This window comes from Mustela nigripes, chromosome 13 (genome assembly GCF_022355385.1).
Source record: "Mustela nigripes isolate SB6536 chromosome 13, MUSNIG.SB6536, whole genome shotgun sequence".
Classification (NCBI taxonomy): domain Eukaryota; kingdom Metazoa; phylum Chordata; class Mammalia; order Carnivora; family Mustelidae; genus Mustela; species Mustela nigripes.
In genome coordinates, this window is record NC_081569.1 from 60,033,466 (window position 1) to 60,061,357 (window position 27,892).

At 40.4% G+C, this 27,892-nt stretch overlaps 1 protein-coding gene across 4 annotated transcripts in view; it reads right to left on the minus strand.

Annotated features, from left to right (window-relative positions):
- Positions 1-20,624: 20,624 nt before the first annotated feature.
- The window catches only part of EXD1 (exonuclease 3'-5' domain containing 1), a 34,249-nt gene continuing 26,981 nt past the window's right edge, over positions 20,625-27,892 (minus strand). For all 4 annotated transcript variants that reach the window (XM_059371183.1, XM_059371184.1, XM_059371182.1 and 1 more), the window contains 2 exons: positions 27,568-27,759; positions 20,625-22,362 (listed from right to left, as the gene is read on the minus strand). In XM_059371183.1, the coding sequence (XP_059227166.1) occupies positions 21,703-22,362; positions 27,568-27,759 (852 nt within the window). In that variant the 3' untranslated portion in view covers positions 20,625-21,702. The remainder of the gene's footprint in view (positions 22,363-27,567; positions 27,760-27,892) is intronic.

Here is a 27,892-nt window from a genome sequence, read left to right on the forward strand (position 1 = left end):
CCCCCGCTTGTATTCCCTCTCTTGTTGTGTCCCCCTTATTTTTTAAATAAAATCTTTTTTTTAAAAAGAGGCCAATACAAAAGAACACATACTTTCTAAATCTATGTATATAAAGTTCAAAACCAGGCAAAGCTACTTGCCTGTTGCGGAATTCATAGGTGGATAGTGACCCTGTAGAGAAAAGCAAGGATATGACTGCCATAAAAGTCAGGATAATGGTTGTCTCTAGGGGCGGGGCTGTGGCCGGAACTGTAATAAAAAATGGATACAAGGTAAGATTCCATGGTAGTGGAAATGTTCTAAACTTGAACCCAGTGTTCAATACACTTTAGATTTTTCTTTAAACAATGAATTTTCATTATATAAACTTCTATGTATATTTCACAATAAAAAAAGTTTTAAAAAATTCCCTGTCATTGCTCATTTGTTCCTCTAAGTCTTCCTTGAAATTTTCCAGTTACCACTCTCACCTGGAAATCACTATAAGTTAATTTCGTAATTGAGATTTCACAAGATGCTAAATCAAAATGTTTTACTGATAACCCAATATAGAATATCTAACACTTCTCTTCTCGTGTTCCTGGAATTCATAATCCAAAAACCCCCCAGAAAACCGTTCACACCAAGCTGGCAAGGTCCACTATTTACAATTCATCACTGTTGTTGATTAGTCAGAATTCTTTCATCCTTTAGAGGTTACATATTTTTCTTTTAAAATATTTATTTCACTATTTCATGTAGTGTTGAGATCATGTTTGCATGATGGTGATTTCCAGAAACATTTTTGAAATTCATGTATTTATTCCTCATTCTTCCTTAATCCCTATTATTCATTCAGCCCCTGCAGCATAGACAGAGATGAATGAAAATAACCATGATATATTATTAAGATTTTAGAAAAATTACAATATAATATTTAACCGATGTCAGGGCGCCTGGGTGGCTCAGTGAGTTGAGTGTCCAACTTTTGATTTTAGCTCAGGTCATGATCTCAGGGTCATGAGATCAAGGCCTGTGTAGGGCTCTGTACTTAGAGGGAAGACAGCTTGGGATTCTCTCCCTCGGCTCCTCTCCCCATTTCTGTGCATGCGCGCCCTCTTTCTTTCTCTCAAATAAATTAATAAATCTTTTTTAAAAAAGAATATTTAGCCAAGGTCATATGATGAGAAGTGGTACTAATGCGTGATGCTTTGATGTCCCTGTTGTCCCTAAACATGAGAAATGAGTCATACAATATTATTGCTGTTTGCCTACCATCACGACTGGGCCTTTTTTTTTCTTTTTTCTTCCTGAAAGGAGATTTTCTTTTATTTCTTTCTTTTTTTTTTTTTTTTTTTTTAGATTTTAGTTATTTATTTGAGAGCATAATCAGGGGAGGGGTTGGGGTGGGAGGACAGAGAGAAAGGGACAAGCAAACTCCCTGCTGAGCGGGGCTTGATCCCAGGACCGTGAGATCAGGACCTGAGCTTAACCAGTCGACTGAGCCACCCAGGCACCCTTGAAGGGAGATTTTCTTTTCATTTTCTTTCTTTCGTTCTTTCTTTCTTTCTCTCTTTCTTTTTAAGATTTTATTTATTTGAGAGAGAGAGAAAATGTGAGCAGAGGGAGGAGTTGGCACAGAGGGAGAAGCAAACTCCCGGCTGAGCAGGGAGCTTGACCCAAGGACCCTGAGATCATGAACTGAGCCCAAGTCAGAGGCTTAACTGACTGAGCCACCCAGGTGCCCCTGAAGAGAGATTTTCTTTCTTTCTTTTTTTTTTTTTTTAAGATTTTATTTATTTATTTGACAGAGAGAAATCACAAGTAGATGGAGAAGCAGGCAGAGAGAGAGAGGGAAGCAGGCTCCCTGCTGAGCAGAGAGCCCGATGCGGGACTAGATCCCAGGACCCTGAGATCATGACCCGAGCCGAAGGCAGTGGCTTAACCCACTGAGCCACCCAGGCACCCTGAAGAGAGATTTTCAATGTACGTTCAGCTTTCAGTCATCTGCCTGACTTTAACTTCTTAATTCTTCTTTGGTTATCAGGTTTCTTCTAATCTCATTTATAGGCAATCACTCCAAAGACCACTTCCTTTCTACCAGTTTCAACTCATTAATATGCCACTTTCTAAAATACCATCATTTTAAGTTTTCCTCTCCTAATTCCAACTGCATCTCTAAAAACAGGGTTTCATTTAGACCCTCAGGCATGACATGGGTGGCAGTCCACAGATCCCACAACAGAAGTCCATGCAATATCATTTCCTGTCTCTGGGAGAAATCACACATGCTTGGGGCAAACACTACAGGTACCCTCTTTTTTTTTTTTTGAAGATTTTATTTATTTATTTGACAGACAGAGATCACAAGTAGGCAGAGAGGCAGGCAGAGAGAGAGGAGGAAGCAGGCTCCCCACTGAGCAGAGAGCCCCATGCAGGGCTCGATCCCAAGACCCTGGGACCATGACCCGAGCCAAAGGCAGAGGCTTTAACCCACTGAGCCACACAGGCGCCCCTACAGGTATCCTCTTATGATACATCTCAAAAAGTATGTGGTATACCCCTACATCAGTCAGGATCTAATCAGGAAAACAGAAACACCCTTTAAGTATTTGAAACTCAGGGAATCCAATGCAGGGAATTAATGACACTGCTGATGGAAGAGAGGGGAAGACAACAGTGGATGGTGAGGTGGTCAAGAGATGACCAACACCAGGAATGCTCTACTTCACCTAAGCTAGAGGAACTTAGAGAAGAAGTGGTATTACTGGGGCCAGGATCATTCTATAGAAGCTGAAACCATGGCAGGCCTGGCAGGCTAGAAATGAAGCCATGGATCAATGTTGGAAACACCACCAAGAGTGCAAAGTGGGGAAGGGTTGTGAATATCTGGGCTTCTCCCTCTCTTTATCTTCCACGAGTGCTTCCCCTTAGCCAGCACCAGCTGTAAAAAAGCACAAGTAGGAGTACAGGGAAGGGGGAAGAAATGGAGGGACCTGGGGGGAAAAGGAGATTCAGAGAAGTCATAACTCCTCCAAAAAGTCAAATGGCTACCACTTGGGAGAAGGAAAGGATTTTTTCTCCATGGCACATGGGAGGATGATCAAGAAATTGAAAATTCAGGGGCACCTGGGTGGCTCAGTGTGTTAAAGCCTTCAGCTCAGGTCATGATCCCAGGGTCCTGGGATCGGGCCCCGCATCGGGCTCTCTGCTTGGGGGGAGCCTGCTTCCCCCCTCCCTCCGCCTGCCTCTCTGCCTAATTGTGATTTGTCAAATAAATAAATAATCTTCAAAAAAAAAAAAAAAGAAATGGAAAATTCAGTAAAATGAAGTTCACCTCAAAATAAAGGTGAACATTTAAATAAACATAACTATCTAAAAAGGGGAACAGTTTTCCTTGAAAAGTGGCAAACTTGGTATTTTTAATTCTGAAAATATTTTGAACTATTACAAATAATAGTATTTTTCCTACAAGTCTATATAAAGTCATTTAAAGCCATAGAAAAATGTTGATAGAATCTAGGCAGTAGGTCTATGGGAATTCACAATAAAATCTTTTGACTCTGGTGTGTGTTTGAAATTTTCTATAAGAGGTTAGAAAAACATCCCTGAATTCAGCAAGACATCTAGGCCCACAAAGCGAGATCTTCTGTTTATATTTGTTATCCTTCACTAGATCATAAGTTACCCCAAAACTTAGAAGCTTAAAGCAGCAGGAGTGCCTGGGTGGCTCAGTCATCAAGCATCTGCCTTCGGCTCAGGTCATGATCCCAGGGTCCTGGGATGGAGCCTGTGTCAGGCTCCCTGCTCTGCAGGAAGCCTGCTTCTCCTTCTCCCACTCCCCCTACTTGTGTTCCCTCTCTTGCTATCTCTCTCTCTGTCAAATAAATAAAATATTTAATTTAAAAAGCAGCAAATATTTATTACTTCACAATTTCTGAGGATCAGTTTACCTGGGTAGTTATGGTTCAGAGTTTCTCATGAGATCTCAGTCAGGCCGTTGGCAGGATAACTTGCAGCTATCTGAAGGCCTGAGTGGGGAGGATGCATTTCCAAGGTTACTCAGGTGGTGGTTGGCAAGATACAGTCCCTCACAGATTATTGACGGGAGTTCTAAGTTTTTTGCCAGGTTGACCTCTCTGTAGGGCTGCCTGAGTGTTCTGACATGATAGCTGACTTATCTCAGAGCAAGCGAACTGAGAGAGAGTGCACCCAAGAAGGAAGTCACAGTATTAGACTTTACAGTGAAAATAAGTATATACCAAGATTCTGGGAAGATGGCAGCAGTGGCTGTTGTGCCATAGCATTTATATCTTCCCAGATTCCCACACAAAAGCAGAATAATTAAATAACCTTGAACCCTTGAAAATATTTGCAACAAAACTCAGTGACAAAGTATCCTGCAAACCTTACAAATTGTTGAGAACAAACCACCAAGAGCTATTCGGATCAATGTAAGAAAAAGTATAAAAAAATGGGACATGTGACAGACCTAAAAAGAAACCCCTAAAATATCCAATAGTTATTCACTAGAAAGTAAGGACCAATTTGAGAACAGTGGCTGAAACTGAGAGGGTTTTGTCCATTCTAATAGCAAAAGAGTGTAAGGGACCCACAATGGGAAGGTTTATATTGGCTGGAACAGACTAGACCCTATATATTCCAGAAAATAACCAACCATGGCTCCCTCCCCAGACAGGGTCCCACAATGAAGAGAAACTTCTAGAAATGGAGTCAAAACTGGGAAGGACATGGACAACAAAAAAGAAGGAAAGAGAAGCTCAAGATAGAAGTGTGGCAGAAAAATAGAGCCAGGAAACCTTAGAAAGAAAATCACAATCGTTTCAATGTGATACAGAAACAAGAAAAGAGGGAGCTCTGTAAAGTTAAGAAAACAATTGAATCAAGCCTCCCACCAAAATTTTAGGAAAACTACTTTCACATAAATACAGGGGACAAAAATCATGCCACTCAAATCCCATACCAGTTTATTATAAGGAAAAAGAGACTAAAAAGCAGAATAACATCCTAATGAAATTATGACAAAGAGACATACTCAAAAACAGAACATCACTCAAATGTACCATTGAATAACAAGCTAAAAATCATTAAAAATGTTATCCAAGAGGGGCACCTGGAAGGTTCAATTGGTTAAGTGACCAACTCTTGATTTTGGATCATGATCTCAGGGTCATGGGTTCGAGTCCTGTGTTAGGACTTGATCCTAACACAGGACTCGATCGCTGAGTCTACGTCAGATTCTCTCCCTCTGCCACTCCCCCTGCTCCCTTTCTCTCTCTCAAATTAATAAATTAAATCTTTAAAAAATATATTTTATAAGAGGGGTCCCTGACTGGCCCAGTTGATAGAGCATCTGACTTGATCTCAGGGTCTTGAGTTCAAGGCCCGCATTAGGTATGGAGCCTAATATATTATACAAGATACAAAAGAACATAAGAAGAATTAGAAATATTCATAAATGAGGTGACAGAACCTGAAAGAAAATTAGAAATACAATTTAATAAACCATTTTAAAAGTAAAGACTAAACTGGAGGGGCACTTGGGTGGCTCAGTCGTTAAGCATCTACCTTCAGCTCAGGTCATGATCCTAGCGTCCTGGGATCGAGCCCCACATCGGGCTCCCTGCTCAGCAGGGAGCCTGCTTCTCCCTCTCCTGCTCCCCTTGCTCATGTTCCCTCTCTTGCTGTGTCTCTCTCTATCAAATAAATAAATAAATAAATCTTTAAAAAATAAAAAAATTAAGGAAAAAGAAAAAGAGGAGAAAAGGACAAACATTCTTTAAATTGAAAAGGCATATAAAAGGAAATTGAAAGGATTTGAAAGAAAGTGACAAATACAAGGACAAGCAAAGAATCCAACACAAGAAAAATAGAAGGATTTAAAGAATAAAAACATTATAAAAAAAGAATAAAAACAAAGTAAGAAAAGAGAATATTAAAAATATGACTCAAGAAAGCATTCCTGAAATTTAAAAAAAACAAATAAGCTTAATAATACAAATAACAAACAAGCCTAAAGCTACATATCAAGGCATGCTGTAGGGGTGCCTGGCTGGCTCAGACAGTGGGCTAAGTGACTTTTGATCTTGAGGCTGTGGTTTTGAGCCCAGGTTGGGGGTAGAGACTACTTAAAATCTTTTTTTATTTTAAGAGTTTATTTAATTATTTGACAGAGACAGTAAGAGAGCACAAGCAGGGGGAGCAGCACAGGGAGAGGAAGAAGCAGTCTCCCTGCTTGCTGGTGTGGGGCTGGATCCCAGGACCCCGGGATCATGACCCAAGCTGAAGGCAGACGCCCAACCATCCAAGCCACCCAGGTGCCCCTACTTGAAAACTTCTCAAAAAATTATTTATCTTTAGGGCATCTGGGTGGCTCAGTTGGTAGGGAGAATCCATTCGGCTTGGGTCCTGATCCCGGGGTCCTGGATCCAGCCCCACATGGGGCTCCCTGCTTGACGGAGAGCCTGTTCTCCTTCTGCCTGCCACTTCCCCAGCCTGTGCTCTCTCTATCTGACAAATAAATGAATAAATAATCTTTAAAAAAAATTATTCATCTTTAAAAAAAAATACTTTGGGTATCCAGGCAAGAAGGCTTTGTGACCTAAAATTAGAAATAATGTCAGGGACACCTGGGGACTCAGTCAGTTGAGTGTCCGACTCCTGATTTCAGCTCAGGTCATGATCTCAGGGTCATGAGATGGACCCCACCTTGAGCTCCACACTGAACATGGAGACTAGTTAAGATTCCCTCTCCCTCTGCCCCTCTCCACCCCATGCATGAGCATGCATGCATGTGCTCTCTTAGTCTCTCTCTCTTTTTAAAGATTTTATTTATTTAAATGAGTGAGAGAGGGGCGGGGGCATAAGCCAGGCGAAGGGAAGAGGGAGAGGAAGAAACAGGTCTCCCACTAGCAGGGAACCCAATTCGGGGCTCTATCCCAGGACCCTGGGTTCATGACCGGAGCTGCAGGCAGTTTAACTGACTGAGCCACCCAGGCATCCCTCCTTCTCTCTCCTAAGAAAGAAAGAAAGGAGGAAGGGAGAGAGAGACGGAGGGAGGGCGGGAGGGAGGGAAGGAGAGAGGGAAAAAAGGAAAGAACGAAAGAGGGAAGGAAGGAAGGAAGGAAAAGAAAGAAGTAAGAAAGGAAGTTAGATTAGTATGCTTAGACTTTAATAGAAACGTGGCTCTAGAAAAAAATGGAGTGACACATTTAAGATACTAGAGGAAGAAAAATATAAACTAAGGATTTACTATCCAGGAAAACTGACCTGTAAATAGAAAGCACAGATAAATTTTTATATCATGCAACAAGCCAGGGAAGGTTGCTTCCATGAGCCCCTGCTAATGAATCTACTAGGAGAAGGGCTTCAGCCAATCAAAATGACTAGAAAGTCATTGACATAAGAGCTGGTAATAAACATTAATTATACAGTTTCTTATAGAAATAAGACTAAATGAAGATAAAAGAGTTATAGTATGTAATAGCTACATGATCTGACAATGGAGATAAAATACAACTATGAATAAGAATGGGCAGATTGGGAAATACATGCAGAAAAATAAACTTTGATTTTAGTAATCATCATTTGGTGATGGTAGTGGTACTAGGATCAATATTATAAAATTTGTGCATGTGTAAAGTTGATAAAGCAAATGAGTAGTTACACGATAGTCTAATTCTAACATCCCTCGTGCCCTTAGGAAAATCCAGAATTCCTTATGTGGAAGAAATACAGATGTAATATAATTATCAGGATGGTGCTTACTTTGGGAGAGAAGTTAGAGACTGTGACTGAGTTGGGGTATGTGGGGGATTTTCTGAAATGACTGCCAAGTTCTTTCACATGACCTGGTTGGTTGCTACAAGAGTGTTTACCTTATTTTACTATGCTATAAAAATGCATCCCTTCTAGGGGCTCCTGGCTCCTTTGGAAGAGTATACAACTATTGACCTCGGGGTTGTAAGTTTGAGCCCCACATTGGGTGTAAAAATTATTTAAAAATAAAATCTTGGGGCACCTGGGTGGCTCAGTGGGTTTAGGCCTCTGCCTTCGGCTCGCGTCATGATCTCAGGGTTCTGGGATCGAGCCCCGCATCGGGCTCTCTGCTCGGTGGGGAACCTGCTCCCCTCCCCTCCCCACCGCCTGCCTCTCTGCCTGCTTGTGATCTCTGTCAAATAAATAAATAAAATCTTTTAAAATAAATAAATAAAATAAAATCTTTCTTTTAAAGATTTACTAGAGGTGCCTGGGTGGCTTAGTCTGTTGAGTACCTGCCTTCCGCTCAGGTCATGATCCCAGAGTCCTGGGATCAAGCCCTGAGTCAGGCTCCCTGCTCAGAGGGGAGTCTGCTTTCCCTTCTTCTTCTGCTCTTCCCCCCACTCATGTTTATTCTCTCTTTCTCAAGCAAAAAAAAAAATAAAATCTTTTTAAAAAATGCTATCTCCTGGGGCGCCTGGGTGGCTCAGTGGGTTAAAGCCTCTGTCTTTGGTTCAGGTCATGATTTCAGAGTCCTGGGGTAGAGCCCCACCTCCGGCTCTCTGCTCAGCAGGGAGCCTGCTTCCCCCTCTTTCTACCTGCCTCTCTGCCTGCTTGTGATCATTCTCTCTCTGTCAAATAAATAAATAAAATCTTTTTAAAAAATTAAATAAAAAAATGCATATATCCTAAAGCAATTATAATCTCAAATATTGGTTAAAGAGGGGCACTTTGGTGGTTAAATCAGTTGAGTGTCTGGTTCTTGATCTCACCTTAGGCCTTGATCTCAAGAGTCATGAGTTTAAGCCCCAGGTTGTGCTCCATTCTGGGTGTGGAGCTTACTTAAAAACAAACAAACAAACAAACAAAATATTGGTTAAAGAAAGGTTTAGAAAAATTTGTGGTTAATGGTGTGCTTTGAAAAACACTCTGGCAGTTCCTCAAAAAGTTATACATATAGTTACAGTATGATGCGACAATTCTACTCCTAGGTGTATATATATATACAAGAGAGACAAAAATTGTCCTCATAAAAACTTGTACACAAGAGCTCATAGTAGCATTATTCATAATAAACAAAATGGGAGGGCGCCTGGGTGGCTCAGTGGGTTAAGCCGCTGCCTTCGGCTCAGGTCATGATCTCAGGGTCCTGGGATCGAGCCCCACATCAGGTTCTCTGCTCAGCAGGGAGCCTGCTTCCTCCTCTCTCTCTCTGCCTACCTGTGATCTCTATCTGTCAAATAAATAAATAAAAATCTTTAAAAAAAAAAACCGTATTAAATATCTGTGTCCCTATAAAAATTCAAGCATACACCATCTTCCACCTGAAACAATGTAAGAGTTTTTATATTATTTCTCCCTTATACCATTTTTGGCCCTTTCCAATCAATCTTCCAATTTAAACCAGGAAGATCTAAAATCTACTTTTCCGATCATCTTGGTTTCTCGTTCATAATTCTTCAATGGTTTTCTATGGTCTACAGGATAAAACCTAAATTCAACAAGACAGGGGCGCCTGGGTGGCTCAGTGGGTTAAAACCTCTGCTTCGGCTCGGGTCATGATCCCAGGGTCCTGCGATTGAGCCCTGTGTCGGGTTCTCTGCTCAGCAGGGAGCTGCTTCCCCCCTTTCTCTCTGCCTGCCTCTCTGCCTACTTGTGATCTCTGTCTATTAAATAAATAAAATCTTTTAAATTCAACAAGACATCTCCTCCATTCCCTTTTCCTTTGGCAGTGCACTTAAGATTTCTTTTGGGAATTACATTTTCCCTAGTGTTGGCAATGTTAGTAGGACAATAACTCAAGGTGACTTAGATGGGTGGGTGCATGACATAAAGTCATTTATATTCTCTCTCAGGATTTTGAATCCTGAGTAAAATCAAGCAGGGAAGGGGGAAAAATGCATTGGCATTCATTCCCTCAGACAGCTGAGTGGTTTCCGCTGCCCCAAGTTCTGCAGCTGGACTTGATCTTATTTCCAACCCTGGTTCTCCAGCTTTCCCGTCAATTCTGTGAGCCACTAATCTTTCCAATAAATCCTCTTTTTGTTCGCAATAGCTAAGTCATTTTTTTTTGCTTTTGACCAAAAAACCTTAACAGACACATGGACCCCGTTTCTCAGCCTTACCTCTCCCCATCATACCCTATATGCTTTCTCGTCTCACAGTAATGAACTCCTTGTAGTTCTCTTATCCAAAACCACCCTTCCCTACTTAAGAAACCTGTTGACACACATCTCAGTCCCAGGCAACTGCTATCTCCTCTCTGAGACTATTCGGTATCCCCGACTCCCACCCCCACCACCTGTGCACTGGTACACCTTGAACATAACCATAATTTCAATTATAATATTTTTATATGTCTCCCACTAGACTGTTCCTTGAGACTAGGGACTTTTTTTCTTTTAAGATCAATTTATTTATTTGAGAGAGAGACTGAGGGAGAGAGAGTATGAGCAGGGGGAGGACAGAGGAACAACCAGTCTCCCCACTGAGTGCAGGGCCCCAACATAGGTCTCTATCTCAGGACCCCAAGATCACAACCCAAAGTCAGATGCCCTTTTTTTTTAAAGGTTTTATTTATTGGGGCGCCTGGGTGGCTCAGTGTGTTAAAGCCTCTTCCTTCCGCTCAGGTCATGATCTCAGGGTCCTGGGATCGAGCCCCACATTAGGCTCTCTGCTCAGCAGGGAGCCTGCTTCCTCCTCTCTCTCTGCCTGCTTCTCTCCCTATTTGTGATCTCTGTCAAATAAATAAATAAACTCTTTAAAAATATCTATTTTATGTATGTATGTATGTATGTATGTATGTATGTATGTATTTGATAGAGAGCTAGAGAGCACAAGTAGGCAGAGTGGCAGACAGAGGGAGAGGGAAAAGCAGGCTCCCCACTGAACAGAGAGCCTGATGCAGGGCTCAATCCCAGGACCCTGGGATCATGACCTAAGCTGAACACAGATGCCTAACTGACTGAGCCACCCTGGTGCTCCCTGACGTCAGATACTTAAGTGACTGAGCCACCCCAGGCACCCCAGGAGTGTGTCTTTTGATCTCTGATTCCCCAAGCCAGGCCAGTGCCTAGCTCCAAAAGACAGCCCAAAATGTGTGCTAATGAATGCAAAAGCGAACCCTGCTCTGTTGAACACTGTGGAAAGGTGGCTTCACAGCCCAGGCTGATGATGTTCGATATCAAAGAGGCAAGTGGGACTACGGGAGTATGAGCTACTCACACATGCAATATTTTCATTTCTATTGTACCTCTTTTACGTACCTATCCTTCTCAAAAAGAAGGACTGAGGAAGTTTCCTTGCCTCTCAAAAGTTTGCTATGTTAATGGCTTCTTAAAAAGCAAAGTATGGATGGCATCCGGACAACTTGCACAATAACGAAGAGAGCTTTTTCCCTGATCTCCTTCGTTCCTGGAACTGGCCAGTTTTGGCTCTTCCTGGGGAATGTTTTCATTAGAATTTGTTTCCATTACAAAGCTTTTATTTAAAACATTCAGGGTTTAGCCATCAGGTGGCTTGTAAGTTATAAACAATAAGCACTCTGGGGAATTTGAGAACTCCAGAATGTGGAAGTTATCTCCTCCAAATCAGAGCGGCTACTGTTGCAATGTGGAGAGATGATCAGCATCGGCATGTTATTGGCCCGTCTGGCTTACATCCCAATTATGTGCATTTCATCAACTGTTCCATATCTACCAGTTTACTCTCTAGTTCACTGGGGAAAGGGGGGTGGAATTAAAATATTAAAAGTGGATGCCTCTGGGGAAAAGTGCTGAGGCTGGGAAAGGATGGAGCTGGGGGATATTCATCTTCACTATAAGCCCTTCTGTATGGCTTATTTTATAACTATGTGCATATATTACTATTTCTTCTTAAATTTTGTTTCAATTTTATCTGATAACATCAGCAACATAGATTTGCTTCTGTTCATTGACATCATGTAACAGGATGTTGTAATCCTAATGATTATTTCCCCTCCCCCTACTAGACCAGTGGCTTCTAAATGTTTTTAAAATAAAATTTTCTAAGATTATTTATTTATTTATTTGACAGAGAGAAATCACAAGTAGGCAGAGAGGCAGGCAGAGAGAGGAGGAAGCAGGGGAGCCCGACAGGGGGCTCGAGCCTAGGAGCCTGATATCATGACCTGAGCTGAAGGCAGAGGCTTAACCCGCTGAGCCACTCAGTACCCCTAAAATAAATTCTTGAGGCGCAGTTTACGTAGGATAATATTAAAGCACGTACAGCTCAATGGGTTTCAAAAAATGTATGCGCTGGTGTGACCACCATCATCAAGAGATGTAACATTCATCCCCCTGAAAAAATACCCTACCCTTCTTTGCAATCAATCCTCAACTCCACCCTCTAGTACCAGGCAACCACTGACCTGCTTTCTGCTACCTTGGGTTAGTTTTGTTTTTGCTAGAATCATGTAGTATGTAAACTCCTTTGCGTCCGGCTTCTTTTTCTCAGCAAAATTTTTTGAGAGCTGTCCAGGCTGTGTGTATTGTAGTTTGTCCCTTTTTATTGTGAAGTCCTAGTCCCTTGTACGGATATACCACTATTTTTTATCCAGTTGCCTGTTGTTGGAACTTTGGATCCCAGTTTCGGGCTAAGAATAAGGCTACTGGGGCACCTTGGTGGAGCCATGGGTTAAGCATCTGACTCTTGCTTTCAGCTCAAGTCCTGACCTCAGGGTCGTGAGATGGAGCCTCAGTTCCAGCTCTAAATTCTCTCCTCCTTTCCTTTTGCCCCTCCTGCTTGTGCTTTCCCTCAAAAATAAATAAATGAAATTAATTAATTAATATGTTTAAGAAATCAACTTTATTGATGCACAAATATCTAGGAGCTGAATTTGAAGGTTGTTTAGTAAGTGAATATTGAATGTTTAAGAAAGAGCCAGAACTTTCTCCAAAGTCTTTGTACCACTTTATGTTCCTACCAGCAGTGTGTGAGAGCTCCGGCTGCTTCACACCCTCACCTATATTTGGCGGTGTTAGTTGTTTTTGGTTTTTTAATTTTAGCCACTGCAGTGAGTGTGTAGTGGTATTTTGTGTGCTTAACTTGTATTCTCTGATAATGAATAATAATGAATAATACAGTGCTTCCTGGCCATTCTTATTATCTTCTTTTTGTGATATTTCTGTTCAAATCTTTTGTCCATCTTTAAATTAGATTGTCCTACTGAATTACAAGATTTCTGTATATATACTGAAGGCAAATCCTTTGTCAGAATATATGTGTGGCAAGTACTTTCTCTCTCTCCATGGCTTGCTTTCTCATTTTCTTTTTAGAATCTTTCAAAGAGCAGAACTTTTAGATTTTTTTTTCTTTCCACATGTCAGCTTTATTCAATCATAAAGCAAAGTTAAATCACAATTATAAAGCAGGTTCAGGATTCCAAACTCAATATCCAATTCCAAACTCAATATCTCACCTTGTGACTTGGCTTCTTACACAGCACACAGAGGAGAGCATAAGACAAATCACACAACAAACAAGATAATGAAAAGGTGTAAGAAGTTAACAAACTAAATGCTAAGTTAGTCTAGGGCACACAGTTGGGATAGGGCCTCTGTCTGGTCTGGTCAGCTCTCCGCACTTACTGCTTATTATATTCAAGCAGTGAAGGATCTTAGTTCTGTGTGGAGATGAATTCTGCACAGCCTTGGGCAGCAGTTGCCTTTTTGAAGTGGTCAGACATAGAGGGGTCAGGTCTGAAGAATAGAATCTGACAGCTGCCAAAATCCTCCCCTTTTTAAAGGTATTTAATAGGGCTTGGGCCCTCGGAGACTTCCTTTGGTTCTGCTCATTATCAGTTCTTGATGTCGGCTGACCACTGGTCCTAGCGATAACTCCCAGTTGTAGTAACTTTAACTGCTGTGTCATTACTTGACACAAGCCCCTGCTGGACATGAGAGACTCCATTTTGTTCTCTAGACACATCCGGAGGCCCCTTGAGTTTTTAAGGTCAGTTGTTGCTTGACAAAACAGACTGCCTAAGAACTTTATTTGAAAAACACCTGCGGTCTTACCCTCCCTTCCGCCCCAGCATCTCTCCAACCAGTAGCTCCTCCATGGGGAGTAATGCAGCCCGGCCAGTGCTGACTCCGCAGAATCCCGAGCCTCAGCAATAAGCGCCATGAGCAGTGGAGCACCCCCTTCCATCCTCAGAAATGTAGTGAACACAGACCACTGTGATCACAACCTAGCCATATTAAGTCTGTGGAGTCAGAACTTTTAGATTTTATATGATATCCAATTCATAGTGTTTTTTTCCCTTTATAGTTTGTGCATTTTGTATCCTAAGAAATTATTGTCTATCTTAGTGTCATGACGATTCTGTTTCCTCTGACATTTTGAATAATTTTAGCTTTGTTTTTTTTTTTTTTTAAGTTTATTCATTTTAAAATAATCTCTACACCCAACATGGGGGTTAAACTCATCTCCTAAACTGAGATCAAGGGCTCCAATTCCTGTACATCCTCAACAATACCTGCTATTTTTGTTATTTACTATGATTTTTATGAAAGTAAACTCCAACTCACAATCCTGAGATCCAGTTGCATAGTCTACCAACTGAGTCACTCAGGTGCCCCTATTTTCTGCTTTTTTTTTTTTTTAAGATTTTATTTATTTATCAGAGAGAGGGGGAGAGAGCAAGCACAGGCAGACAGAATGGCAGGCAGAGGCAGAGGGAGAAGCAGGCTCCCTGCTGAGCAAGGAGCCCGATGTGGGACTCGATCCCAGGACGCTGGGATCATGACCTGACCCGAAGGCAGCTGCTTAACCAACTGAGCCACCCAGGCGTCCCTATTTTCTGCTTTTTGAAAGCAGCCATTCTAATGGGAACGAGGTGGTACCTCATTATAGTTTTGATTTGCATTTCTCAATAATTAGCAAAATTGATCATCTTTTCATTTATTAAAAGATAAATGGATAAATGTCCATTTATTTCATGGATATTTATGTATTTTCTTTTATATTTATGAAAAAGATAAATGGATTTACATTTATGAGAAGATAAATGGATAAATATCCATTTATTTCATGGACATTCATGTGTTTTCTTTGGAGAAGTGTCTATTCAAGCCTGTTGCCCATTTTTGAATCAGGTTGTTTTTTTTTTGTTGTTTTGTTTTGTTTTTTTCTATTGAATTTAAGGAGTTATCTATTCTGAATATGAATCCCTTATCAGATATATGATTTATACATATATTCTCCCATTCTGTGGGTTGCCTTTTTACTCTTAATAGTGTCTTTTGATGCATAATTTTTAAAAATTATCACAAAGCCCAATTTATCTATTGTGTTCTTTCATTGCCTAGACCATTTTTGTTTAAGACCTTTGGTATTTTAAAAACACCTTATTAGGGGGAACCTGGGTGGCTCAGTGGGTTAAGCCGCTGCCTTCGGCTCGGGTCATGATCTCAGGGTCCTGGGATCGAGGCCAACATGGGGCTCTCTGCTCAGCAGGGAGCCTGCTTCCTCCTCTCTCTCTCTCTGCCTGCCTCTATGCCTACTTGTGATATCTCTCTGTCAAATAAATAAATAATTTTTTTTTTAAAAAACACCTTATTAGGGGCTTTTGGGTGGCTCAGTAGGTTAAAGCCTTTTCCTTTGGCCCAGGTCTGATCCCAGTGTCCCAAGATCAAACCCCACAACGGGCTCTCTGCTTGGTGGGGAGGCTGCTTCCCCCTCTCTCTCTGTCTGCCTCTCTGCCTACTTGTGATATCTGTCTGTCAAATAAATAAATAAAATCTTTTTGAAAATCTATTTATTTATTTGACACAAAGAGAGAGAGAGAGAGAGCACAAGCAGGGGGAATGAGAAAGGGAGAAGCAGGATCCCCACCAAGCAGTGAGCCAGCCAGACACAGTGCTCAATCCCAGGACCCTGAGATGGTGACTTGAGCTGAAGGCAGACACTTAACCAACTGAACCACCCAGGTGCCCCTAGGTTTTCTACTTCTTCATAAATCAGTTTTGGTGATTTGTTTTTCAGTGAATTTGTCCATTTCACCCAAGTTTTTCAATTTATGGGCACAGAATTTTTCATAATAGTCCCTTGTATCCTTTTAATATATGCATTATCTGTATTAATAATCTTTTTCATTACTGATATTGGTAATTTATGTTTTTGTGTTGCTTTTTATCTTGCCGTATAAAGGTTTAGCAATTTTTTTAAAGATTTATTTATTAATTTGAGAGGAAGAGAGGGAGAGAATCTCAAGAAGACTCCCCCTGAGTGTGGAGCCAATGCAGGGCACAATCCTACCACCCTGAGATCAGGATGTGAGCTGAAACCAAGAGTCGGGTGCTCAACCAACTGAGCCACCCAGGCACCCCAAAGGTTTAGCAATTTTTAAAAGGATTTTATTTATTTGAGAGAGAGAGAAAGCATACAAGTGAGAGAGAGAGAATGAGAGAGCACAAGTCGGGAAAGGGGGGAGGGTGAGAGGGAGAAGGAGAGGGAGAAGGAGAAGCAGGCTTCCCACTGAGCAGGGAGCCCCATGCAGGACTCATTCCCAGGATCCTGGGATCCGGACCTGAGCCAAGAAAGATGTTTAACCAACTGAGCCACCCAGGTACCCCAGGTTTAGCAATTTTATGGATATTTTCAGCCAGTCAGGTTTTGGTTTTATTGTTTTTCTCTGTCCATTTTTAATGTTATTGATTTCTACTCTTATTGTTATTCATTTTATCTTTACTTACTCCAAGTTTACTGTTCTTTTTCTAGCTTAAAATAGAAGGTAAGATCATTGACTTTAGATCTTTGTTTTATTGTGTAGGTATTTAAAGATATAAATTTCCTTCTCTGCTTAAATTTTTTTTTTCTACTGCAACCAACAGTAAAAGTACCCATACCCCAGGCCCACAACCGAGAAAAAGGAAGTTTCACAATATTTTCCCTTACTATGCACAATGCATTGATATTTTCTATTCCATCCTTGTTTAAGAGATGCTGCTCATGGGGCGCCTGGGTGTCTCAGTGGGTTAAAGCCTCTGTCTTCGGCTCGGTTCATGATCCCAGGGTCCTGGAATCGAGCCCCACATTGGGCTCTCTGCTCAGCGGGGAACCTGCTTCCCTTCCTCTCTCTCTCTCTGCCTGCCTCTCTGCCTACCTGTGATCTCTGTCTGTCAATAAATGAATAAAATCTTAAAAAAAAAAAAAAAAAAAGAGGGCGCCTGGGTGGCTCAATGGGTTGAAGCCTCTGCCTTCGACTCGGGTCATGGTCCCGGGGTCCTGGGATTGAGCCCCGCGTCGGGCTCTCTGCTCAGCGGGGAGCCTGCTTCCTCCTCTCTCTGCCTGCCTCTCCCCCTACTTGTGATCCCTGTCTGTCAAATAAATAAATAAAATCTTTAAAAAAAAAAAAAAAGAAATGCTGCTCATGACTGGCTAAACTGAAGGATAATCTAGACTTTCTTTTGTAATGACTTATGTTAAGATCAGATTGCTGATTGTGCTTTGATTACAGTTTGACAGCTCTTCCTGTTTGAGTACGTGTATTAAATTGTAGAGTCACAGGCTCAAATCCCAAGAGTATGTGGAATAGAATGTATCAGATTGTCTTAGGGTGAACCTACCAATGTAACTAAGATTCTTATCTCATGTAACAGTAAACATCACTTTCTATAATATCCTTTAAAGAGAGCTCTGAATGTTTCAAAGATACATTTTATCATGAATATATAGACTTTCATTTCATTTTAGAGTTCCTATGATTTAAGTATTTTACCTATAATATTGTCCTTACTTAGAAATCAGGGACATTTATTGGGTTTCAAATGTCTCCAGTATTTACGTTCTCATTACTCATCATAATATCCAATGCAGGTAAGTTATAAAATATCACAGAAAATCTTTCACATGTATAAATGAAGAAGTTAGAATTTTTGAAAGTTTAAAAGAATGCCAAGGCTCACAAGAAAAAAATCTAATGCTCTCAGTGATACATCATTGCTATAAAAACGGGAGGTGGCAATGTATTTGGTTAACACTTTTGGAAACTAACTTATCAAGAGCTTTAAAAATTTTTTGGAGACAAACCATAAGTGACTCTTAATCTCACAAAACAAACTGAGGGTTGCTGCGGGGAGGGGGTTTGGGAGAAGGGGGTGGGATTATGGACATTGGGGAGGGTATGTGTTTTGGTAAGTGCTGTGAAGTGTGTAAACCTGGTGATTCACAGACCTGTACCCCTGGGGATAAAAATATATGTTTATAAAAAATAAAAAATTAAAATTAATTAATTAATTAAAAAAAATTTTGTAATAGCAAAAACAAGAAAACCTGTATGATCTGCTGTTTCTATTTCTGCAATTTCAGTCTAACATAATGACTCAAAAAATGGAAGAAGTTTGAGATAGCTTTGAAAAAGCATAAAATAAGGAAATGGAAACAAGTTGAATGTACCACACTATAATTAAATAAACCATATATCATTCTCTTAGAAATATTACACAGTCATTGGGGTGCCTGGGTGGCTCAATCAGTTACATGTCCAGCTCTTGTTTTGCCTCAGGTCGTGATCTCAGGGATGGAGATCAAGCCCCACATCAGGCTCTGCACTCAGTGGGGAGTCTGCTAGGGATTCTCTCCCTCTCCTTCTGCTCCTCCCCCCACTCATGCTCTCTCTCTAAAGTGAATAAATCTTTTTTGAAAAAAAAATTATACAGTCATTAAAAATCATTGAAAAGGGGTACCTGGGTGCCTTAGGGGTTAAACCTCTGCCTTCAGCTCAGGTCATGATCTCAGGGTCCTGGGATGGAGCCCTGCATCAGGCTCTCTGCTCAGCAGGGAGCCTGCTCCCACCACCTCCACCCCCACCACTTGCCTCTCTGCCTGCTTGTGATCTCTGTCAAATAAACAAATAATATCTTTTTAAAAAATCATTAAAAAGGTTGTGCAACAGCATGGAAGAACATTCATCAGCTAGAATATATTCATGTATGTATGATTACAGCAATATGGAAGGAACCTATGCATAAACACTGAAATTAATAAAAATGTTACCTGCTTTTTCTATTGAGTTAGAGAAATAAGAGTAAATTTTTTTTCTTATTTCCCTGTATTTTCTAAATTCTATTTAATAGTATATAAATTTTTAAATTAAACACCTACTAAAAATGTTAGGATAATGAAATGGAAAAATACATGATATAAAAAGCAAACTAAGTATATTTATGTTAGGATATGACTGTTTCAATTGTGGCAGGGGAGGAGAGAGATTGGGACAGAAAGAGAGGAAGAGAGAGAAAAAAATGAAAGACTTAAAGAAAAATGCCGGGGCACCTGGGTGGCTCAGTGGGTTAAAGCCTCTGCTTTTGACTCAGGTCATGATCCCAGGGTCCTGGGATGGAGCCCTGCATTGGACTCTCTGCTCAGCAGGGAGCCTGCTTCCTCCTCTCTCTGCCTGCCTCTCTGCCTACTTGTGATCTCTGTCTGTCAAATAAATAACTAAAATCTTTAAAAAAAAAAAAAAAAAAAAAAGAGAGAGAGAGAGAAAGAAAAATGCCAAAATACTGGGAAGGATTGTATAATGTGGGATGAGAGGTTTTTTTTTCTCTTTATTCTCTAAATTTCCTGTAAGGTATTTATTTGTGTTACTACTATAATAACTGCATTTATGGTAAGTATTCCTCACTAATCGCCTGGAGGCCCCCTACTTTGCCCCAGGCCTCATCTCAGCTTGCTACCGGGACTTGCCTTGGGTCACAAGAATGAAAGTTTGTAAGGCATGACAATTCTATTGTGTCCTAATAGGGTTTATCAAGCCCACAGCCAGATTGGAGGCAAAGTTGCTGCAGTGACTCTTCATCATAAAGCTGAAAGAACAGGGCGCCTGGGTGGCTCAGCGGGTTAAGGCCTCTGCCTTCCGCTTGGGTCATGATCCCAGGGTCCTGGGATCTCGGGCTCTCTGCTCTGCGGGGAGCCTGCTTCCTCCTCCTCTCTCTCTGTCTCTGCCTGCTTGTGATCTCTGTCTGTCAAATAAATAAATAAAATCTTAAAAAAAAAAAAAAAAGAGTCAGTTGCTTAACTGACTGAGCCACCCAGGCACCCCGGTTCTTCTCAAATATAGTCAAACATACCTAATGAAACAAGACTTCTTCTTTTGAATATGAAGAGTGTTTTGGTTTTCTTTGTAGCCTTTATGTATATATGTTTTGTGTGGCAGTTTAATGGTTCTGTAGGAAGTTAAATCTGTTCTAGAAATTTTACAAGAATTCATGCACTTTCCAGAGTAAACCTGGATTAACCACATTCTGGGCTCAATCTGAAGATGTATTCACCCAAGATGAACCAGAAACCACCTTGACCCAAAGTGACCTTCTCAATGAAGGACAAGTGAGACACTGGAACTGCAGGGATGAACTGATGCTCTTGGACCTGCCTTCATCTTTAGTTTAGACTAAATCTGCGTTCTGGAGTTTGGAAGGGCACAGCTATTTTTCTGGTGGCACTCAGAATCGGCAAGTGAAGACAAGGATGTTCCTCATTATAGGCTGTCTCGAAGTTTCCCATAGGCATAATAAATTAGTCCTGTATGAGAGTCAACAGGCTTTTTACATTGGACTCCAGACCTAGAAATCCAAACATATTCTATCTTATTCCTACTGTGACCAAATGAAGAAAAAAGATAATCCAATGGCACAACAGGTTTATTGGTTATTGTACACAAAAAAATGTGAACAACTTGCAAGTACTCAATATAAAAAGGTTTCAGTACAAGCCACCTTCCTTTCACCCAAAGAAAGAATACCAAACTGGGGCACCTGGCTGGCTCAGTCAGTAGAGAAGGCAACTCAACCTCAGGGTTGTAAGTTCAAGCCCTACACTGGGTGTGGAGCCTACAAAAAATTAAAAAAAAAATTTTTAAACAAAATAACAAAAGAAAGTATACTAACTCCAGGAAAATAGAGGGACTCAAACTTCAAGTTTACATAACAGATATACTCAAAAGAAGTCCCTGCTTTGTTATGAAAATAGACAAAACTTTCTAAAAGTAAAGAAATCAAAAGAAATTAAAACTGGGATATTGATTCCTTAGTAACATTAATTTGTGTTTATGATATAAGACAAAAAAACATTAAAAATTCAAAACTAAAGTTTTTTTTTTTTTTAGCTTTTTTGAGGTATAATTGACAAGTTAGAGTTAGTATTTTAAAAAAGAAAAATGTACTGGTAAAGTTATCAGGTACCAATTTTTAAAAACTTATTGATACAACTTTTACCAACCCCTTTCAAACCAAAAAATACAACAGAAGTTTAAAAGTAGGAGCGTCTGGCTGGCTCACTTGGTAGAGCATACAACTCTTAAACTTGGGATTGTGAGTTCAAGCTGCACTTTGGGCATAGGGTTTACATTAAAAAAAAAAAAAAAAAAGTTTAAGAGTAAAGATTCTTCCAGGTACTAAGCCTAAGATTTTTTCCCCTCTTCAAATTATGAGAAATCATTCACTCTGAAACACTGGGAACACATCTGCACAGTGACATAATCAAAACATTTACTTCTTGCACTATTTAACTTATTCATTCCCTCCTAACCAAATTCTAGGCATGCAGGAGAAAACAAGAGGATATAATTTTCGCTGAAGTCTTCCTTCCTCTGTGACTGAGGCAATCCTAAATTTACAACATGGCCAACTTAAGCACTGAGGAAAGTCCTTCTGTCACAGGAAACGAGCCACCTTCACGGTCTCAAGAATAAACTGCACATCTCTAAGATAAATTTGGAGAGAAATTAATCCAAGAATCGGTTTTCTCCAAGGCTGGACAGGGAGGAAGTGTGGGAAGCACAGCTTTTCTAAAAGGAAGAAAGGTATCACTTGGAGACACTCCGGTTTCCTGAGGAAGGGAAGGAGACACTGAAACATCTTGTTTTGTGCATTTTAGGTCATCCTTGTTTTCCAGCATCAGTAACTGTTCTATCTCCTCTTTCAAAGATAAACTTGTCTGAAATTCCTGTTTGGGTATCTTACCGTGTTCTTTTTGAATTATTCTCCCCTGGTCCTCTAGCCCCTCTGGCTCAGGGCAAATGAGTTTGTTGACACCATCCTCACTGGTTTCTTCCTTCATGGGAGGTTGATGTTGAGATTCTGTCAGAGTTTGCTTATTTTTAGATTTTTCTATCAGCAAATTTCCATCCCGATGAGATGTAAAACCTGGAGTTTTATCTGGTGTAGAGTTCTTACAAAGCAACGAAACCCCCCCTTTCCCCTCTTTCCCCACTGTCTCTGTCATTGATTTCTTTGGACATATCCCTGTCCTTATTAGGAGTCCCTGTGCATTCACCCTATATTCTCTTGCAGCTCTCTCTCTGCGCTGCTTCTGGAAGTCCTTGAGTTGAAGCAGTTCTTCTGGAAGCTCCATACATGTAGGCTAAGAAAAGAACAGGAAAATAAGTCCATTCTAACGAAACTTCTGAATATGGTCCTTAAAATCACTTCAGCTGTACTTAACAGTATTTGGCAAGTGAGCATCAATTCAAATGTGTTCTTACGGCTCCCTCTAGCGTATTCAACTATGGTAGTACTATTTCTGATTAAGTTAAATATTTTGAATCCATTTCGTGTGTGTGTTGTGCATGGGTGTGTGCATGTGTAAAGATTAATGATGAAAAATAAGTGTCCTGCCCAACCTGTTCCCAGTCCCCTTAGCAAGTGCATCTTCTAGAAAGCAGTTTCTCAAGTAGCCACACAAAGATACAGTCTATGCATCTGTGATTATGTCTGTGTATATATACCTGTTACTAAATGCATTTATTTTCATTTTTTCACTTCATTTTCATTTCTTCATTGCATCACGTTTTTCAATTTTAGTTTCCCCACAACCTTTTATTTTGATAACTCTTCCTAAATACTATTTTACACAAATGGTATCATAGTATAATATATATTCTTCTGCATCTTGATTTTTTTAAGAGAATTTTTTAAAGGTTTTATTTATTTATTTCGTCAGAGAGGGGTGCCTGGGTGCCTCAGTGGGTTAAAACCTCTGCCTTTGGCTCAGGTCATGATCCCAGGGTCCTAGGATGGAGTCCCGAATCAGGCTCTCTGCTCAGCAGGGAGCCTGCTTCCTCCTCTCTTTCTGCCTGCCTCTCTGCCTACTTGAGATCTCTGTCAAATAAATAAATAAAATCTTATTTGTCAGAAAGAAAGAGAGAGTGAACACAGGCAGACAGAGTGGCAGGCAGAGGCAGAGGGAGAAGAAGGCTCCCTGCCCAGCAAGGAACCGATATGGGACTCAATCCCAGGACGCCAGGATCATGACCTGTGCCGAAGGCAGCCGCTTAACCAACTGAGCCACCCAGGCGTCCCAATAAATAAAATCTTAAAAAAAAAAAAAAGTTTAGTCGGAGAGAAAGAGATAGAGTGTGAGCATAAGCAGGCAAAGTGGCAGGCAGAGGCAGAGAGAGAAGCAGGCCCCCCGCTGAGCAAGAATCCCAATGCAGGACTTGATCCCAGCATCCTGGGATCGAGCCCTGCATTGGGCTCTCTGCTCAGCACAGAGACTGCTTCCTCCTCTCTCTGCCTGCCTCTCTGCCTACCTGTGATCTCTGTCTGTCAAATAAATAAAATCTTAAAAAAATAAAAATAAAAATAGTACTACCATGCAGTCCAGCAATTCCATATCTGGGTATATGTACAAAAGGAAGTGAAATCACTATCTTTAAGAGATATCTGCACTCCCTTTACACTGCAGCATTACTCACAATAGCTAAGATATGGAAATTACCTATTTACATAAATGGATGAATGGATAAAAAAGATGTGAGATACACACACACACTGGAATAATATTTAGCTATTAAAAAGGAAGAAACTGCTGCCATTTGTGACATGGATGCACTTAAAGGGCATTATGGTAAGTGAAATAAACCAGACAGAGAAAATATTGTATGGTATCACTTATATGTGAAATATTTTTTTAAAAAAAGCTAATTTCATAGGAACAGTATAGAATGGAGGTTGCCAGCAGCTGGGAGGAGAAGAAAAGAGGGAGATGGAGGTTAAAGGGTACAAATTTTCAACTACAAGGAAAAAAACCTATAAAAACATAAATAAATTCTGAGGATCTAATGCACTGCACGTTTACTATAATAACATGGTACCATATACTTGAAAATTGCTAAGAGCAGATCTTTAGCATTTTTACCACACAGAGTTAATTATATGAGTTGATGGATACATTACTTATCTTAGTCTTGATAATCATTTCACAATGTATATGTATATCAAATCATCATAATGTATGCTTTATATAGAATTAATTTTGTCAGTTATTCTTCAATGAACTTGGGAGGCAGGAAGAAAAGCATTCCTTACTGTGAAATAATTTTCTTTTAGTTGTTTTTTCTAATAATTTTATAATCCTATTGTTAACATAAATACTTGATCCAAGGAATTTATTTTGGTAATCCAACTTTGATTCTCTTCCCATACAATGCTTAGTCAATTACCTAAAGCCTTTTATTGATTATCTTTTTCTCATTAATTGCCAATGATACTGGCAGAAATTTTCTTTTAAAGATCTTACTCGGGGCGCCTGGGTGGCCTGGTTGGGCTGCTGCCTTCGGTTCAGGTCATGATCTCAGGGTCCTGGGATCAAGCCCCACATCGGGCTTTCTGCTCGGCCGGTAGCCTGCTTCCCTTCCTCTCTCTCTGCCCGCCTCTCTGCCTACTTGTGATCTCTCACTGTCAAATAGATAAATAAAATATTAAAAAAAAATCTTACTCATTTATTTGAGAGAGAGAGAACTGGCGAGAGCACAGCAGGGGGAACGGTGGGCAGAGGAAGAGGGAGAAGCAGACTCCCTGCTGAGCAGCAAGCCCAAGGCTTGGTATCAGGACTGTTAGATCCTGACCTGAGCCGGAGGCACATGCTAAACTGACTGAGCCACCCAGGTGCCCCCATACTGGCAGATAGATATTGGATCTTTTGCTGGGTTCTCTACTATGTTCCATTGATCTGCCTACACATGTACCAGTCACAAAATGTTGTTGTTGTTTTAACTAATCTCAGCACCCAAAACGGGCCTCAAATTTACAACCCTGAGATCACGAGAGTCATGCTCTACCAACTGAGCCATCCAGGTGCCCCAAAATGATTTCTATTTAATGTAGACTTATATGACTTAATATCTGACAGGACAAGTCTTATTTATATGTATTTATCTTTATAAGCACTATACTCACAGTTTGCCAAAACAATGCTGATGGTAGTATTTTTCTTGGAATAGAGGCAAATTCAATAGTTAATTTAAGAGTAATTGATAACTAAAAATGCTTAGCGTCCCCATTCATTTAAGTCTGCTTTTATGCCATTCAGTGATATTTTAATGTTTCCTTTATATTTCACATTTCTTATAAGATTTATTTCTAGGTAATCTATCTTTTTGTTACAATTATAAATGGGTGTTTATCCCATTATATATTTTTTGCTGCATATACAGATGCAAAAAAACTATCAATTGTCATGTTGTATTTGTACCCATTTTACTAAACTATTCTTTTGTTTGTAGTAATCTTTTTCCACTGATTTTCTACATTTTCATTTGTATCATTGGCAAGTCATAATTTTGATTCCTCCTATTCATTTTTTATAGTTTGTCTTTTTTTTTCCTTCAAATTTCATTTGCGGGATGCCTGGGTGGCTCAGTCAGTTAATTGGCTGACTTGACCTCTGGTCATCATCCCAGGGTCCTGGGAAGAGTCCTGCATCAGACTCCTCACCCAGCAGGGAGCCTGCTTCTCCCCTGCCTGCAGATTACCCTGCTTGTGCTCTTCCCTCTGACAAATAATTAAAATCTTTTAAAAAAATATTTTTCATTGGCTAATAGCTTCAAAAAATGTTAAGGTGGTGACGGTAGTCACAATTTTTGTATTTTTTTAAAATTTTATTTATTTATTTGACAGAGATCACAAGTAGGCAGAGAGACAGGCAGAGAGAGAGAGGGGAGGAAGTAGGCTCCCTGGACCAGAGAGCCTGATGTGGGGCTCGATCCCAAGACCCTGAGATCATGACCCCAGCCAAAGGCAGAGGCTTTAACCCACTGAGCCACCCAGGCGCCCCAATTTTTGTATTTTCATGATACTAATGGGAATGCTTTCAGTGTTCTGAATCAAACATTATATAGATTTCCTGTTTAAGATATGATTTATCCTGGGACGCCTGGGTGGCTCAGTTGGTTAAGCAGCTGCCTTCGGCTCAGGTCATGATCCCAGTGTCCTGGGATCGAGTCCCACATCGGGCTCCTTGCTCAGCAGGGAGCCTGCTTCTCCCTCTGCCTCTGTCTACCATTCTGTCTGCCTGTGCTCGCTCTCTCCCCCTCTCTCCCTCTGATAAATAAATAAAATCTTTAAAAAAAAAAAAAGATATGATTTATCCTGTATTCCAACTTTAATCAGTAATGTATATAGGATATTATCACATCTTTTCAGCCTTAAAAAATGAAAACAAATTATAAAAAGTTATAAAACTCCTTGGTTTTACAATGATAAATGAAAGATATTTAAATTCTCCAACTGAACAGGGTATACAAGGATTTTTATGTTGCAAAATACAGTGAGAGCAAAATACAGAAAGGATACATTCTTTTCAGCGTATAAGAGATAATCATAAGACTTTCTTTGTTCTAGGAAAATGGAGAATTTCCTAACACTGTACGATGCTTGCAAGCAGAAATCGGCAACACATTAAAAGAGAAGTATAATACATCAAAGCAGGGATCATATCAAAAATGTTATTATTTTATTTAGGGTTTTGCTTCAGTATTCCTAAGTAAGCATGGCTATTAGCACCAATAGCAGCAGATGCGACTTCTTTGTTGTTTTTTAAACGACTTTACCTTTAAGCAATCTCTATACCCAACACCCAAACTCATGACCCTAAGACCAAGAGTCACATGCTCCACTGACTGAGTCAGCCAGGTGCCCCCAGACCCAGAAGGCAAATTTTTTATGTAAGGGGTCAAACGGTAACTATTTTAGCCACAAATGATCTCTGTTGCCTACCATTAAAATCATAAAAAGCCTTCTTTCTGACCTTGTGAGAAGCACAAAAGCAGGCTGTGGGCCAGATGTGGCCTTAGGGCAATAGTTTGCTAACTCCAAGTCTATAGTTCTGATACATTGTGCTGGTTTCTTACAAATTGGTAATGAAATCTTAAATTTGTCCATTCTTTGACAGAGTATAACTTAATACTGCAAAGATGTACTTAAGGAGATGAATGGAGCCCAAGCTATAGCTCCTTCAAAGTTTTATGACTGGGGTGCTGGGTGGTTCAGTGGGTTAAGCCTCTGCCTTCGAAGCTCAGGTGATGATCTCAGGGTCCTGGGATCAAGCCCCATATTGGGATCTCTGCTCAGCAAGGAAAATGCTTCCCCCTCTCTCTCTGTCTGCCTCTCTGCCTACTCGTGATCTCTGTCAAATAAATCAGTAAATAAATCTTAAAAAAAAATGTTTATAACCAAGTCAGCCTTGTGGTTTCCCAAAACTGGGAAGAACAGGTATCACTGTGCCCTCCATGAGCAATGGGGCAGGAATGGAAGTGCTAAAAACACAGTCTCGGATTGCCACACCTACCTCTGTGCCCCCCAGGCGGTCTGCAGACCCTTCTCGGTAAGTGTTCAGGTACCCATCCACAAGGGTGGTTAGGTCAGACATCATCTCATCCAGGAGTATCAGACGAAGGGGTAGTAGGTAGGTAGCTTCCAGGGCCAAAATTTTCAGTAAGGAGGGTGAAAGAGGTCGTGTGAACCACACTTCTGGATTTTCCTAGAGATACCCAGACAATTTTCTCTGAATAATAAGCAAAATTTTAAAGATAACTGTTTATATAAGGGTCACTTAACTTAAAACACTATTACCGTTATTTTCTTCAATGACAGTGTATTTCTGAAAATACACA